At 53.5% G+C, this 12,714-nt stretch overlaps 1 protein-coding gene and 1 long non-coding RNA gene across 2 annotated transcripts; both read right to left on the bottom strand.

Moving 5' to 3' along the window:
• Positions 1-1,434: 1,434 nt before the first annotated feature.
• On the bottom strand, positions 1,435-3,996 carry LOC120701603. Its single transcript, XR_005686176.1, has 2 exons — positions 3,592-3,996; positions 1,435-2,752 (listed from the first exon to the last, which is right to left on the bottom strand). It is a non-coding gene; the product is annotated as an uncharacterized LOC120701603 (long non-coding RNA).
• Positions 3,997-10,396: 6,400 nt separating this feature from the next.
• Positions 10,397-11,668, bottom strand: LOC120651959 (protein DMP6-like). The gene has a single exon (XM_039929610.1). It carries the CDS (start codon positions 11,584-11,586, stop codon positions 10,720-10,722), a length of 867 nt encoding a protein of 288 aa, XP_039785544.1. The 5' UTR covers positions 11,587-11,668; the 3' UTR covers positions 10,397-10,719.
• Between the last annotated feature and the right edge of the window lie 1,046 nt (positions 11,669-12,714).

Below are 12,714 nucleotides of genomic sequence, written 5' to 3'. Positions count from 1 at the left end.
TGCAACTCAGTCACATTGATGAATTGTCGAAACCAGTTCATCATCCTTCTGTTAAGCTACGTTACACGGACACAGCAGTTTAGCAGCGTATCGCATATCCGATACAGATACGTGTCCGATATGCCCCAGATACGTATCCACGGAGTATCGGAAAAAAAATAAAATCACGAATAAATTGATACGTGTGCCGGATACATATCTGCATGTGGGACACGGCGTCGGGGATGGCCGGGGCGGCGGGGCAGGAGAGGAAGAGGGAGGGGGCTGCCGTCCAGACTGAGCTCGGCGGGGATCCAATGGAACTGCAGCTCACCGCCGTGCCGGCCTTCGCGCCGCGCTCCAAGGTCGAGGCCAGCCACTGCGTCGTGCCGCTCGCCGCCACCGTCTCGCCCACCCGCGTCCCGGACCCCTCCGCCGCGTCCCCGCAAATGCCGAGCTCGAGGAGAAGCGCTGCTGGCGCAAGAGATGGGGGAGCTAGCTGCAGCGCGCGGGCCGGCCATGGTATTCGGAGAGGAGGAGCTCGAGGGGAGAGAGAGAGAGGGGGGGGAGGAGGAGGAGGCTGCCGGTGTGGGGACGAGGTGGGGTACGGCCGCCGGAGGAGGAGGAGGCTGCCGGTGTGGGGACGAGGTGGGGTATGGCGGCTGGCGCCGGCGGAGGAGCTCGAGGGGAGAGAGAGAGATAGGGGCGGCGGCGCCCGCGCCCGCTCCCGCAAGGGCCTCTACCGCCGCGGGGCCTGTTGCGGCGGATCCGCCAGCCGCGCGCTGCCGCTCGCGCTGGATCTGGAGCTCCAGGGGCAGCGAGCGCGGCGAGCTCCAGGGGGAGGGGCGGAGCAAGTAGGAGGAAGGAGGAGGGGGTGGAGCGAGTGGGAGGAGGCGGACTGTGGAGCAGGGGAGGGGCGACGTGCGTGGGAGAGAGAGGAGGGAGGAAGGGAGGAGAGAGAGTGACCGGAGTGCGGACAGCCTTAAGGGTGAGTTATTTGATATGTGCTGGCTGCTTTCCAGCCCAAAAACAGCCCAACAACAGCCTACCAGCCCAAAAATAGCCCAACTTGCTGCTTTCCAGCCCAGCCGAACGTGTTGTTTGATATGTATTGTTCTTTATTTATTTATTTTTAAAAAAAAGTAAAACGTATCCGCGTATCGGGTTTTTTAGAAAATTGTTGTATCCGCATATCCGTATCCTTCCGATACCGATACGCGTATCCATATCCGTGCTACATAGCTGTTAAGCCGGTTGTTGTTCTTGTCTTCAGCTCGGTAAATAAGATTAAAATCACCCCAAACCATCCAAGAGCCATTACAGTATGCATGTATCTCCTTGAGTTCGTCCAAGAAAAGAATTTTTTCTGGTCCGTTTGTGGCCCATAAACAGAAGTAATCCACCATGCTTCATCAGTCACCAGCATGGTGACTTTGGCAGTCAGAGTATACGACCTTGTCAAGGGAGTGGTTACTGTCACACCCAATTTTATAAAGAAAATTGAATGCATCTCATATGTGTGCCAGGATCAAGTTTACACACATATGATCGACGTCGAGTGAATGTATCATAAGACAATGCTCGAAAAGTAAAGGAGTTATAGAGTGAAAGAAATAGACTCAAAAGGTCTTAAACGTTTCACCGACATCCTAACTGAAGTCCACAGCACGACTTCTCCCACAGATAGTTGACAGGTGAACGAACGCCTAGAACTCTTCGAAATCATCGAAATTCTCCACTTCAAAGTTCTCTTCGGAGCAGTAGTAAGCAAGGGTGAGTACACTTATGGTGGGTACTCAGTAAGTGGGGGAACATGCAAGGTTAAACAAGAAGGGCTAAAGGCTTTCAGCGGTTAGCAATTTTAGTTGATCATATTTTATTAGCAAGCACCTATTAACTAGATATAAGTTTATACCAACCCACTTAAGCATAAGCGTAAAGGATCCAACAACAACCCAAAGAACCACGATTTAATTATTCTTCAAATTCAATTATCATGTGAGGGTCCATGCCGCTCTTAACCGTGAGCACGGCTGATATATCAGTTTTCACTCTGCAGAGGTTGTATATTTTCACTACAAGTCGCGTAAAAGTTCAAAAGAACTTTGGACCCAACCACACTGTGCTGATCAGGCACAATACCACACTTCCTTAGGTGTGGTTGTATAGCGATGCTACGAGGCCTTTACAAAGATTCCCTAGTAAGAAGTAGTCTGCTAAGGTTTCCGGAGCAATAGTAGAGCATAAACCTCCCTAATGGTCAGTACCTTTGCAAAGGCTACTACCCCAAGAGGACCGAGTTGTACCCCATCAACCGCCGCCCCTCTTGCCTTTTCGGTAAGACCACTTCAAACTAGAGTCTCTAATTAATTAGTCAAGACTAGAGCCATATAGTCCTTGTGGTTGCACTATTTTCCTTGGTGGTTCTCCATGTTTCAATTAAACAAAGTGATCTTGTACCCTTAACCATGATAAAGCCATATTTAACATTTTCCAAGATTATACCAACCAACTCAAGGTTAAGCAACTAAGCAAAGCTACCCAACAAGATATTAAACCCGGTGTTCCAAGGTTGAGGTAAAAAGACTAGGTAAAGTCCTTAATAGGTGTTCCCATCAAATTTATGAATAAACAATAAAGTAAAGTGAATTAACATGCTATTGATGGGACAAATCAGAGTATGCTGAGTGGGAAAGCCACTTGCCTTCCTCGGCTAACTGCTGAAAGTCTTCCTCGTAAGCTTGCTCTTGATCACCCTCGAACGGCACGTCGTCTACACGATCACACAAGCAAAGCATACAGTACAAATAAGAAACAGTACAAAAACAGTAAAAACAATACTGTAAAAGGTGAAAAAAGTGTAGAGTGTGAAGCAAGGATCGCGTGAGCGCAAGAATCACTGAAAACAGAGTTGAAACGTGAAAGATATGGCTAAAACAGTGCACCAGGGGCTTGTTTGCGAAGATTTTGAACTTCAAGGGGCTAGCTATAAAGAAACCAGGGGCTAAAACCTAATTAAACCCTATACGCAGGGCTAGCATGCAAAAACAGGGTCCAGGGACGGCGGGTTCTAATACTAGGAAGGTCAGGGGCTAAAACAGAAAAGAAAGGACCTCTCTGGAATTATTTTTGAACTGATTTGGACGACGGGTTGATTTTGGTAAAACCTAGGGGCTCTTTTACAAAAAGTGAGGGGACGGCTCAGATCCGACTTGTGTATGGCGGATCTGGTCCGTCGGATCTTGATCCGACGGCGCGGATCAGATCAGGGCGGCTCAGGCTTTGGCTCGGCTGAGCTGGCGGCTTGGCGGCTGCGGCTCCGGCGCGGCTCGGCTCTGGGCGGAGCCGACGGCGGCGCGACGGCGAGCGGTGGTGGGCGGTGGCGAGACCGCCAGAGAACACCGAATCCGGTGGTCCGGGGCTCGGTTCGCGACGGGATTTGGCCGAAAAGATAGAGGAGGCGAGGGCAAACTCGTTCCAGGGGTCGGGACGATGGTGCGGTGGCCGGAGAGGGGTCTACGGCGGCGAGGGGCGGAGCTGCAACTCCGGCCAGCAATCGCTGGTGGAACAGAGCGAGGGAGAGAGGGAAAAAGGGGGGCTGGGCTTCCTCACCACCTCAGCTAGCTCCGGCGAAGATGGAGCAGCGAAGGGACGTGACGGGATGGGAGATCGACAGCGGCGGTGGAGCTCAGGATGACGGAGCTCGGTGACGGCAGCGCTAGCTGCAGTGCGAGAGCGAGGGAACAAGTGGAGTGCAAAAGGGAGGGAGTGGAGAGCTCGGGTGCGGGTTTTATAGAGGGGAGGACGGGGTAGGTGCGGCCGCGAGTGGGGAAGGAGCGGCGAGTTCGCTGGCCGGCTATCACGGCAGTGATTGCTGTAGCTTCTCCGTGCGAGGAAGGGGGAGGCGCGTCGCGGGACCTTAACGGCCATTAATGTGGTGATTCAAACGAAGGCGGAGCGGGAGCGCGGGCGTCCGCGATGGGAAGGGTGCGCGGCGCCGATTTGGAAAGGGGGCGCCAGAGGTAGAAGAAAGCGTCGATAGTTGGGGTCCACCTGTCGGTGAGAGAAAGGGAAGGGGAGAGGGAGATGGGCTGGGTTGTGGTTTTGGGCCGGTGGGGTTGTTTGCTGGGCCGTGGAGAAAAGAAAGAGGGGGGAGTTGGGCAGGTTTGGGAAGGAAGGTAGAGAGGGAAAGTTTATTTGTTTTTTTTTAACTAAACACCATTTGAACAAACTCATTTGAAATCAAACAAAGTTTAAAATTTTGGGTGTTACAGTTACCGACCAAATATTGGATTTCCAAGCGAGTAAAATACCCCCACATGTGTTAGATGCCGGCAGGAACACAAAATTGAAACCAGCGCCACAAGTTTCCATGATTATGATTGCCGAGCAGGTATCAAGTTTAGTCTCCTGCAAGGAGAGCAAGGAGATATTCTCCTGAGCTATTAGTTCACGCACCACATTGCGACGAGCTCTGGAGTTAAGGCCCCTAACATTCCAAACAAGGCAGTTTTCACCTAACATGGACAACAAATTTTTGCGACCACAACGACCAAGAACTATAGACTCAAGACACCATCACAAGTGTTGACTCCTGCGTTGCCAGGGAGCCCATCCCGGCTGGCAACAAGGCATCCAGAGCTTCACATTGTGAGACAGTGAGGGTGGAGGTGAATGTATCCATAAACTGCTGAAACGAAGAAGCATCCGGGGGATGAACGTCCGAGGTGAGGCCCAGCTTCTTCATCATCACATTCTGTGCTTGGATAGTAGGCTTTGTAGCTCAATGACGTGACTTCTTTGCCAGCCTTTCACTACGACGGATGGTGAACTCGTGCTACGGCTTCTTGGAGCGCCGTCTTGGCGGTGAGGCCACCAATGTAGGAGGAGAGGCCTCCCTGCAGACAGTATTGGCAAAATTAGCTATTGTTTCCTTCACTGGTGTTGTGGCATCAGAGAAGAGATGTCATGAGGTGGTGAACCTGCACCACCATGGTGAGGCCACCGTCGAGGAGGAAGGAGGTGTGGTGGACGAAGGGGCGGCCGTCACCCAGTCCGTCGTCTCGCCGTCTGGTTCTTCATCTCCTCTTACATGGGCCGCTACAACGACTTTGCCGGTACTCAGTCCATGGTCTGTGCCTCCCATGCCCCCTCTCTATGTAGCTGCTCGCCCCTTCTTCCCAACATGACCTCCATGGGGCACTCCAAGGAGCTCTGCTGGCTCGGTGACGGCGATGAGGAGATGGTTGACTACAGTTTCACCACTTCCAGCGAGCTACAGGGGCATGGGCCTGCGCTCCCTCAGCCAGTCTGTGGCCGCACCTGGTGCTGGGTTGCCCAGGGTACTGGGGTGGGGCAATGACATCGCCACTGACACCGCCCCTCATTGCCATCGCCGACGCCTCTCTCAGCATGTACCGGCAAGCCCCTCCCCTTCAAGCTGCGGTTCCTCCAGCCCGCTCAGCCTTGACTGAGCCTGCGCTGGACAACCGCCATCCACTGGTTGATGCTGATGGCTTCCATGAGGTTCTCCCCCGTGCTGCCCGGTGATGACTACGTAGCAATGGTAGTAGCAGTGGTTGCCAGCCCCCACCGAACCAGTCGCATCCCGCCTGAGCTGGCCGATCGATGCTTTAACTGCCTTTTGTTCAATCACAGTGTCACAGCTTCAGGCACATTGCACGAGAGTGCCGTCGACAATGGGCACCACTATTCATGAGGCCGCCGGTTCTTGCATCACCGTCTTCCCTTGCCATGATGATCGACGGTCAGATGGCAGTGGCGCTGGGCCTATCGCATCGATGGCTGGTGGCTACGTTGGGCATCATACTAGGGTAGCACCTTGGGCCACGTGCAGTCTACGATTTTAAACAGGAATTCTTCGCGTTCCCGCAATGATCATGCACTGAAATGCACTTCCCTAGAGTGGTTTCAAGCAAATGGGTGAGGACCAAGATGGCTCAATTGGGCGACGATGCGATTGTGACGACTACTCAGCTATTGGTGGGTGCTGCCTCCACAGCTGCCACGGCTGAGGCTATCTGCTTTGAGCTGTTGCAGTGCAGGGATGAGCGGGCCACCCGGCTACAGGATCCGATATGGCTGGAAGCCCGCCTGTCTCCGCCATGTTAGTCTTTACTCCTGAGATGCACCCCAACCTGATTTGGGCTTGCGAGCTAGGTCGACGGTGTCTTGTGCCTCCCGTTGTGGGGGCACTAATTGGACCACCAATGCTGGAGCCTCGTCCCATCTACAAATTGGAGGTCGAAACTAAAGTTGAAGTGAACCCAACACCGGAGGACATTGCCCAAACTTGTGCTGATCTTGAGACTGAGATCATGCCATGCTCCGAGGAACCGTGAACGCCCATCGCATCAGCTGCGTCGCGGCAGAGGATGCTACAAGCCATGAGCATCAACTCAAGACATTCGCCAAGGAGGTCAGGCATCCTATCTGCTCATCACCTCTGGCACCGCGGCTAATCAAGACCAGGAGGGCTCCCATCCCTCCTCCGCAAGGCCAACCCGGGCTGCCGAAGCGCAGTGAGCGCTTGGCAAACCATCCTTTGGCAAGCGTCGCTTCCTCCAAATGCGCAGAGGTGATGCTGATCTGCCGCTTCAATGTCATCCCAGAGGTGTCCGCGCCAAACTCAAACTCCAAGAAGGTCTACACGCAACTTTATATGGAGAAACTCAGTGATGGACATTTCGATGTTGTTAGTGACCTCCTATCGGCACTTCGCAGCTCCTCGGCCGCGGGTTTCACTGCTTGAGTGATGTGCCCATGATGCCGCCCGCTAAGTGCATGTCGTTTAGGTTGTTTTAAGCATGAGTAGTGTGTCAATGATTGACCCTGTAGGATATAGTTTGGTTCTTAGCGCTAGGTTAGTGCCTAATGTTTTCTATGAGCTCTTTATTCTGCGGGTTGTAAATAAATTTTTATTCTTTTCTCGATATAATGATGTGCAGCTCTCCTACATATTTGAGACAAAAAAAACTATGCTATCTGTTTATGTGATTTTTAGAACTGACCTAATATGACAATTAAAGATGGGTGTGGGGTGGGTCGATTCCGATGGATCATTGAACCGCTCCATGAAAACAATTCTAATGGTTAAGTGGTTCATGTCAAAAGCAATCAAAGGTCAGTGGTTGTAACCAAGATTCTACCTAGGATCGAGTGGATCGATCCACCTATTATGACTGGCAGCTCAGGATGCATATTATACCGGGTCGACCCAGCGACCCAATACCTAAAATATTATCTCGCCTATCTCCCCTGTCCCCGTCTCGCCTGGCCGGTCGGTCGCCTCAGCCCACCATTGATTTCCAATCCACACCAGAGGAGGAGAAGAGGAGCAGTCACCCCGGGTCCTGGCTGCTCGATTCGCAGCGGCAGGGAGAGCGAGCATATGTCTCCTCCTCCGGCGAGCCCAGCCCAGCAGCTCCCGCACGGCCATGGCGCCCCTCCCCCTCGTCCTCCTCTGCCTCATCCTCCCCGTCGTGTCTCGCGCCGCGCCTCTCGCCGTCGGCGCGGTGGGCCGGCTGTCCTGGTTCGATGCCGAGAACGGCACGGTCTGGTCGCCCGCCCCCAACACCTTCGCGAGCGCGGCGGCGCTGCTGCTTAACGACACGGGGAGCCTGGTCTACGGGGCGCGGCCTGGTTGAGCTTCAACGAGCCCACCGACACGCTCATGCCGGGGCAGGCCATCCGGGGAAGCAATGGCACCACCACGCTCCGCTCCGCCAACGGCCGCTACACGTTGGTCAACTCCGCCACGCTGCAGCTCGAGGTCGGCGGCGGCCATCAGTACGCCAACATCAGCAGCGGCAGCGCTCTGCTCGACCTCACCGATGACGCCTGGCTCGTTCTCAACGGCGGGACCCCCACAGCTCATTGCCTCCGACCAGGGCGCCACCAAGCGGGTGCGACGGCTCACGCTCGACGACGACGGCAACCTGCGCCTCTACTCCCTGGTGCCCAGGAGCCAGCGGTGGAGCATGGTGTGGCAGCTCGTGCAGGAGCTTTGATGCAGCGAAGCTCGTTGTGACGCGTTTAGAAGCAGCAGAGCCCGTTTTGATGCATTTCAGAAGCAGCAGAGCTCGTTTTGCAGCAATAATCACCTAGTGTTTTTTGGGTAACCCAACAATTTTTGGGTAACCTTATGATATTTTTGGGTCAACCCAGTACCCAAATTTTCTCCATTGGGTCTAGTGGGTTGGACACTGATTGACCAAAGACGACCCAGTTGCATCCTGACTGGCGGCGCTGCCCCCGTTCGACACGTCATCATCTGACTCGACAGAATCAATCGTCCACCTTCCTCCACGGAAAGGAGAAGCAAGAGCTCTGATGACGTGTCGAATGGGGGCAGTGCCCTTGCGGATTTGCTCATACTATTATCTGAATTTGGTGATTTTACCACTAATTTGAATAGAACAACATTTTCAGAGGTCTGAACCAAACTTACAAAAATGACCAAAATTTGATAAATTCTTCAAAAATTTTATAGCAACATGACACAACATGATAAACTCAAGTTCGCATAACTTGCACAACACACACACACACACACACACACATATATATATATATATATATATATATATATATATATATATATACACACACCAAAAGGAACAAATCACAATCCATCGTATCCGAACAGAGGTACCATCATCTTCAGATCATATTCCAACACGCAAATTCAATAAAAGTAAAGTAGTAGAGAGCTTATACAAATCAAATGACAAACATCACATGGAGAATCTATGCCTAAAATGTGGCCAAACTCCTTGTCCTTCCTCATCTTCCTCTTGCTCTTGCTCCTCCCCCTTCCCCTTGCTGTTCCACTTAGCTCTTACAAACCGATTCAACCTACAAACTGATTTCAATCCACAAGAAACCGACTTCAATCCACGAGAATTAAATCACAGCATCGAATAAAATTTACCTTGATTCTTCCATCGCCACCACCACCACCACCTCCTCTCCTCCCCTGCTGCCGCTGCTGCCTGCTGCAGCTGCCCACGCCTCCTCCCCACGCGCGGCCGCATCACCCTACCGCCCGCGCTACAGCCACCGTCGCCGCTCCTCCCCACGCACGCGTGCTCTGCAGCCGCCATCGCCGCCCTCCCCCTCCCTCCCCCCTCCCGCGCCCACTTTGCCCCGCGCGCGCTAGAGCTGCCGTCGCCACCGCCTCCCGGCGCGTGCACGCGTTGCCTCGTGCTCGTGCTGCAACTGTCATCGCTGCCTTCTCCTGTACTGCACCGCCGCCTCGTCACCTCCTGCACCTGCTAGGGTTCAAGGGCAACACGGGATGGGAAAAGGGACGGTCTGGACTCTGGAATCAGGATGATAAAGGATAGTCAGAGGGGCGTGGAATTGTGGATATGGTTAGGGCTACCAAGATCTTTTCCCATTGCTAAGGATTTTCCTCCAATTTATTTTTTTAGTTTACCTGGCATACAACTAATGGTGTCTAAAAGAGGGGTAAATAACGGAGGCTTCGTTTCAAAAAAGTGGGGGCAAAATCGCACGACTCAAAAAATAAGGACATAATCACCATTTGAGATCAAAATAGGAGCAAGAATGCCAAATTTGCAATCAAATTTTAAGGCCTTTTACCACCCCAACCTACAACATACCATTGTCCAGCCTGTCAGCTACTGCGTCTCCCTCTCGCGCTCAGCGTTGCTCATCTTGCATGCCAGCGATCAATCTCCGAATCGACCTCCCATGCCTCGGAAGCAATACGTCAATTTATTGCACTGATTTTACCTCCAAACGACGCAGCTTAGTGTATCCTGGTGGAGTAGCAGCAAGCAGGCCTCACTCTTATTAAGGTCACAACACACAAGCAGCGGGTAACAATACACAAGCAGCAGGGTTTTACAAGTACGCTGAAATGAATGGATCGACCCACCACCATGTCCACTGCTGTACAGGGGTAAGCAGCCAGCTAGTTCCAGAAGGTTCGAGTGGTGTCCCTGCAGCTACCTCGTGGACGAGCAACTTTGTGATTGCATTTGGGTTTGGAGGTAGCACAAAGTTATCCGGAGGCTAAACCTCACAAGGAAGCCGAAGATGTGCTGATCCCTCCCATTCCAAAAGGAACATATCTGGTGCAAACCACAACTTTGTGAAAACCCGTGCAAATCACGGCAAAAAAGTTGTCTAAATTCACCAAAAAATCACACATATAGATGATATGATGATACACAATTTTGTAAAATATCTTGTCCAAAATCGACTTTGTTTGTGAGATATAAAAATAACAAATTTCAAACCAAAAAGCTGAGTCCTTCAAGTCCATCTACAACGTTGCACAATTATTTTATTGATGCCAAGGACACGGCGGAGTAGAATTTTTTAGCGAAAAAGTCCGGTGAAATATACATTTCGAAACGAATCGGCATATGATATCTTGGTATGATTAAAATGGATCTCAAAGCATGTGCGCATCATAAACACATTACACATTCTACCCGTACAGGTTTCATCATCAAGACATAAAGATAAATCAATTTCAAATGTACCGGCACCAGCGGTAAAACAGAGATTTCCGATTTACGTGCAGCCACCGGTATCTTTTTGTTTTTATTTGAGAACCACATGAACTTTCTGTTCGAATGGTTCTAAAAAATTTCGAGATGATCTCATCAGCGGTTTCAGGCGAATGATCGAAGTGCTGCACGACGCCATGATCACCACCAACCCACCGACGACGTATGTATTTCATCAGGACGAGCCCACGGGGAAGCCGATCCCCCGGCGCGTGGACGGGAACATGGCGAAGAGGAAGCTCCCCGCGGCGCCAGCGGCGACGGGCACGGCCGCCAGCAGCTGCCTCGTGGCGGCGGACTCGACGGGGTAGAAGCAGGCCACCACGTTGCGGTCCACCATGGCGACGGCCAGGAACACCGCGAACGAGAGCAGCCCGTGCAGGACGTCGCGCGCGGCCAGCCGGTACCGCTCGTCCCGCGGCGGCGGCGGCCCGCCGCCGCCACCGTCGATGGGGAGCAGGCGGCCGCTGGGCGTCACGAAGCCGTAGCGCAGGGCGCCCGTGGCGGCGTCGCGGTAGCTGTCGGTGAAGCACAGCGCGAAGCAGCAGAGCGCGCAGGCGCCGATGAGGCAGCCCGTGAGCGCGCGGTTGGCGGCGTTGCAGGCGCCGTCGGCGGTGAAGGACGGCGACAGCATCTCGAAGGCGAGCACGGCGCCCGTGGGGAGGTGCTTGGCGAGGTCGGCCGTGCTGCTCAGCGCCTTGCCGACCACGGTCGTCGTCGGAGCCGCGGCCGTTGGCGCGCCATTGCCGCTGCCGCTGGCCGCCAGCAGCGGCGCCTCTGCGTCGCCGCCGGACGACGGCCGTGATGCCATGCCGGGGCGTCTGCCTCTGGCTTGGAATGTCGCCTGTTCCAGTGCAGTAGTGCAGGAAGCATGTGGGTACGTGCAGGCCATTTTTAGGCACAAGGAATGGATTTGTGCCTGTATTGGCGAAGAAGCTAGGAACATTTGTGATGTGATGTTGCGTGCGAGTTGGGCACTGATGAAGCCGCTCATCAACGCAAAGAAGCCCGGGGCCTGTTTCCTAAGCTTGCACGCAGCCATGGACGACCATCTAAAGTGCTCCCCACCATTCAGGACCCAGCAGGAGCGGCTCCACTGGATACTTCACCACCTGTGCAAAGGGCTTTTGAAAGTCTGAAGCATACTATTTCTGTTGGCAAAGTGAATTCGAATCCATCTTGATATTCAAGCAAAGAGGACCTGACCTAAAACAAATGATCCAGCCTCCCCAAATTGGGCTGTAAATTTTGTTCTTCATTTCAATCCAACATCCCAACTCTTCCATTCATCATGTCAATCCTATGAGCCTCAGGCACCACCTCGCCCTTCTCCCAACCTTCAGTTACTGAAATGAAATTGTCGGTACCCTGCAGCTGGGGTACCCACTCCTACTGTACCACGACTCACGTAGTTATCCGTAACTACGCACTAAGGAGCTAAGAAGCCGGACCCCTGGGGTCCGACTCCATCTCACCGGACCAACGGTCCCGGATCCGCTTCCCGCTCGGGGACGGGTTCGGTGTCACCACGTGTCCCAGAGATGGAAATGCTCAACACCTGTGGCCGCGGACCCGGACCCCCGCAGGTGGGTCCAGGACCTCCACATGCCATCCGGACTCCCGCAAATGGGTCCGGGACCTCCACGTGCCTATCTGGACCCTCGTGAGCTCTCGGCTCAGCTAGCTGCTCGGGAGGGGTCCGGAGCCGCCACGTGTCATGCAGACGCGGGCGCGGGCGCAAGCCTTCCGCTGGAAGCTCCCTCGCCCACCCGCATTAAGTGCTAGTGGTTGAGGCGGGCTCTGCTGCCTCTGGGCACGGGGCAGCTTTTGTTAGTCCACACTGTAGATCGCCAGTTACCGAGGTGGCTCGTCAGTTACCAAGGCAAGCATTAAAGACTCAGCGCCGCGCGCATGGGCGACGAGTCATAATGACCAGCTACTGACTGGAGCAACAGTGCACGCTGCTTTAGTGGACTGAGTCAGTAGTTCGGCGCTTCATCATGACCTCGACGCGCGGCTGCAGAGGCTAGACTCTACTCTGACATGACAGCTCAAGACCATCCCTGGTCAGAAGCTACGCACGGAAGCCGACGACAAAATCTCCGGATCTGAGACATTGAAGGTCAAAGTGTAGTTTATAATACATCGCCGGTCCACATGTTGGGGGCCC

Source organism: Panicum virgatum, chromosome 1K, assembly GCF_016808335.1.
Source record: "Panicum virgatum strain AP13 chromosome 1K, P.virgatum_v5, whole genome shotgun sequence".
In the NCBI taxonomy this organism is placed as follows: Eukaryota; Viridiplantae; Streptophyta; class Magnoliopsida; order Poales; family Poaceae; genus Panicum; species Panicum virgatum.
Note: the sequence above shows the minus strand (reverse complement) of the source record. Positions and strands in the feature narration are given on the sequence as shown.

Excerpts from the sequence above, each read along its gene's own strand:
- LOC120651959 (XM_039929610.1), bottom strand. The coding sequence starts at position 11,586 with ATGGCTGCGTGCAAGCTTAGGAAACAGGCCCCGGGCTTCTTTGCGTTG.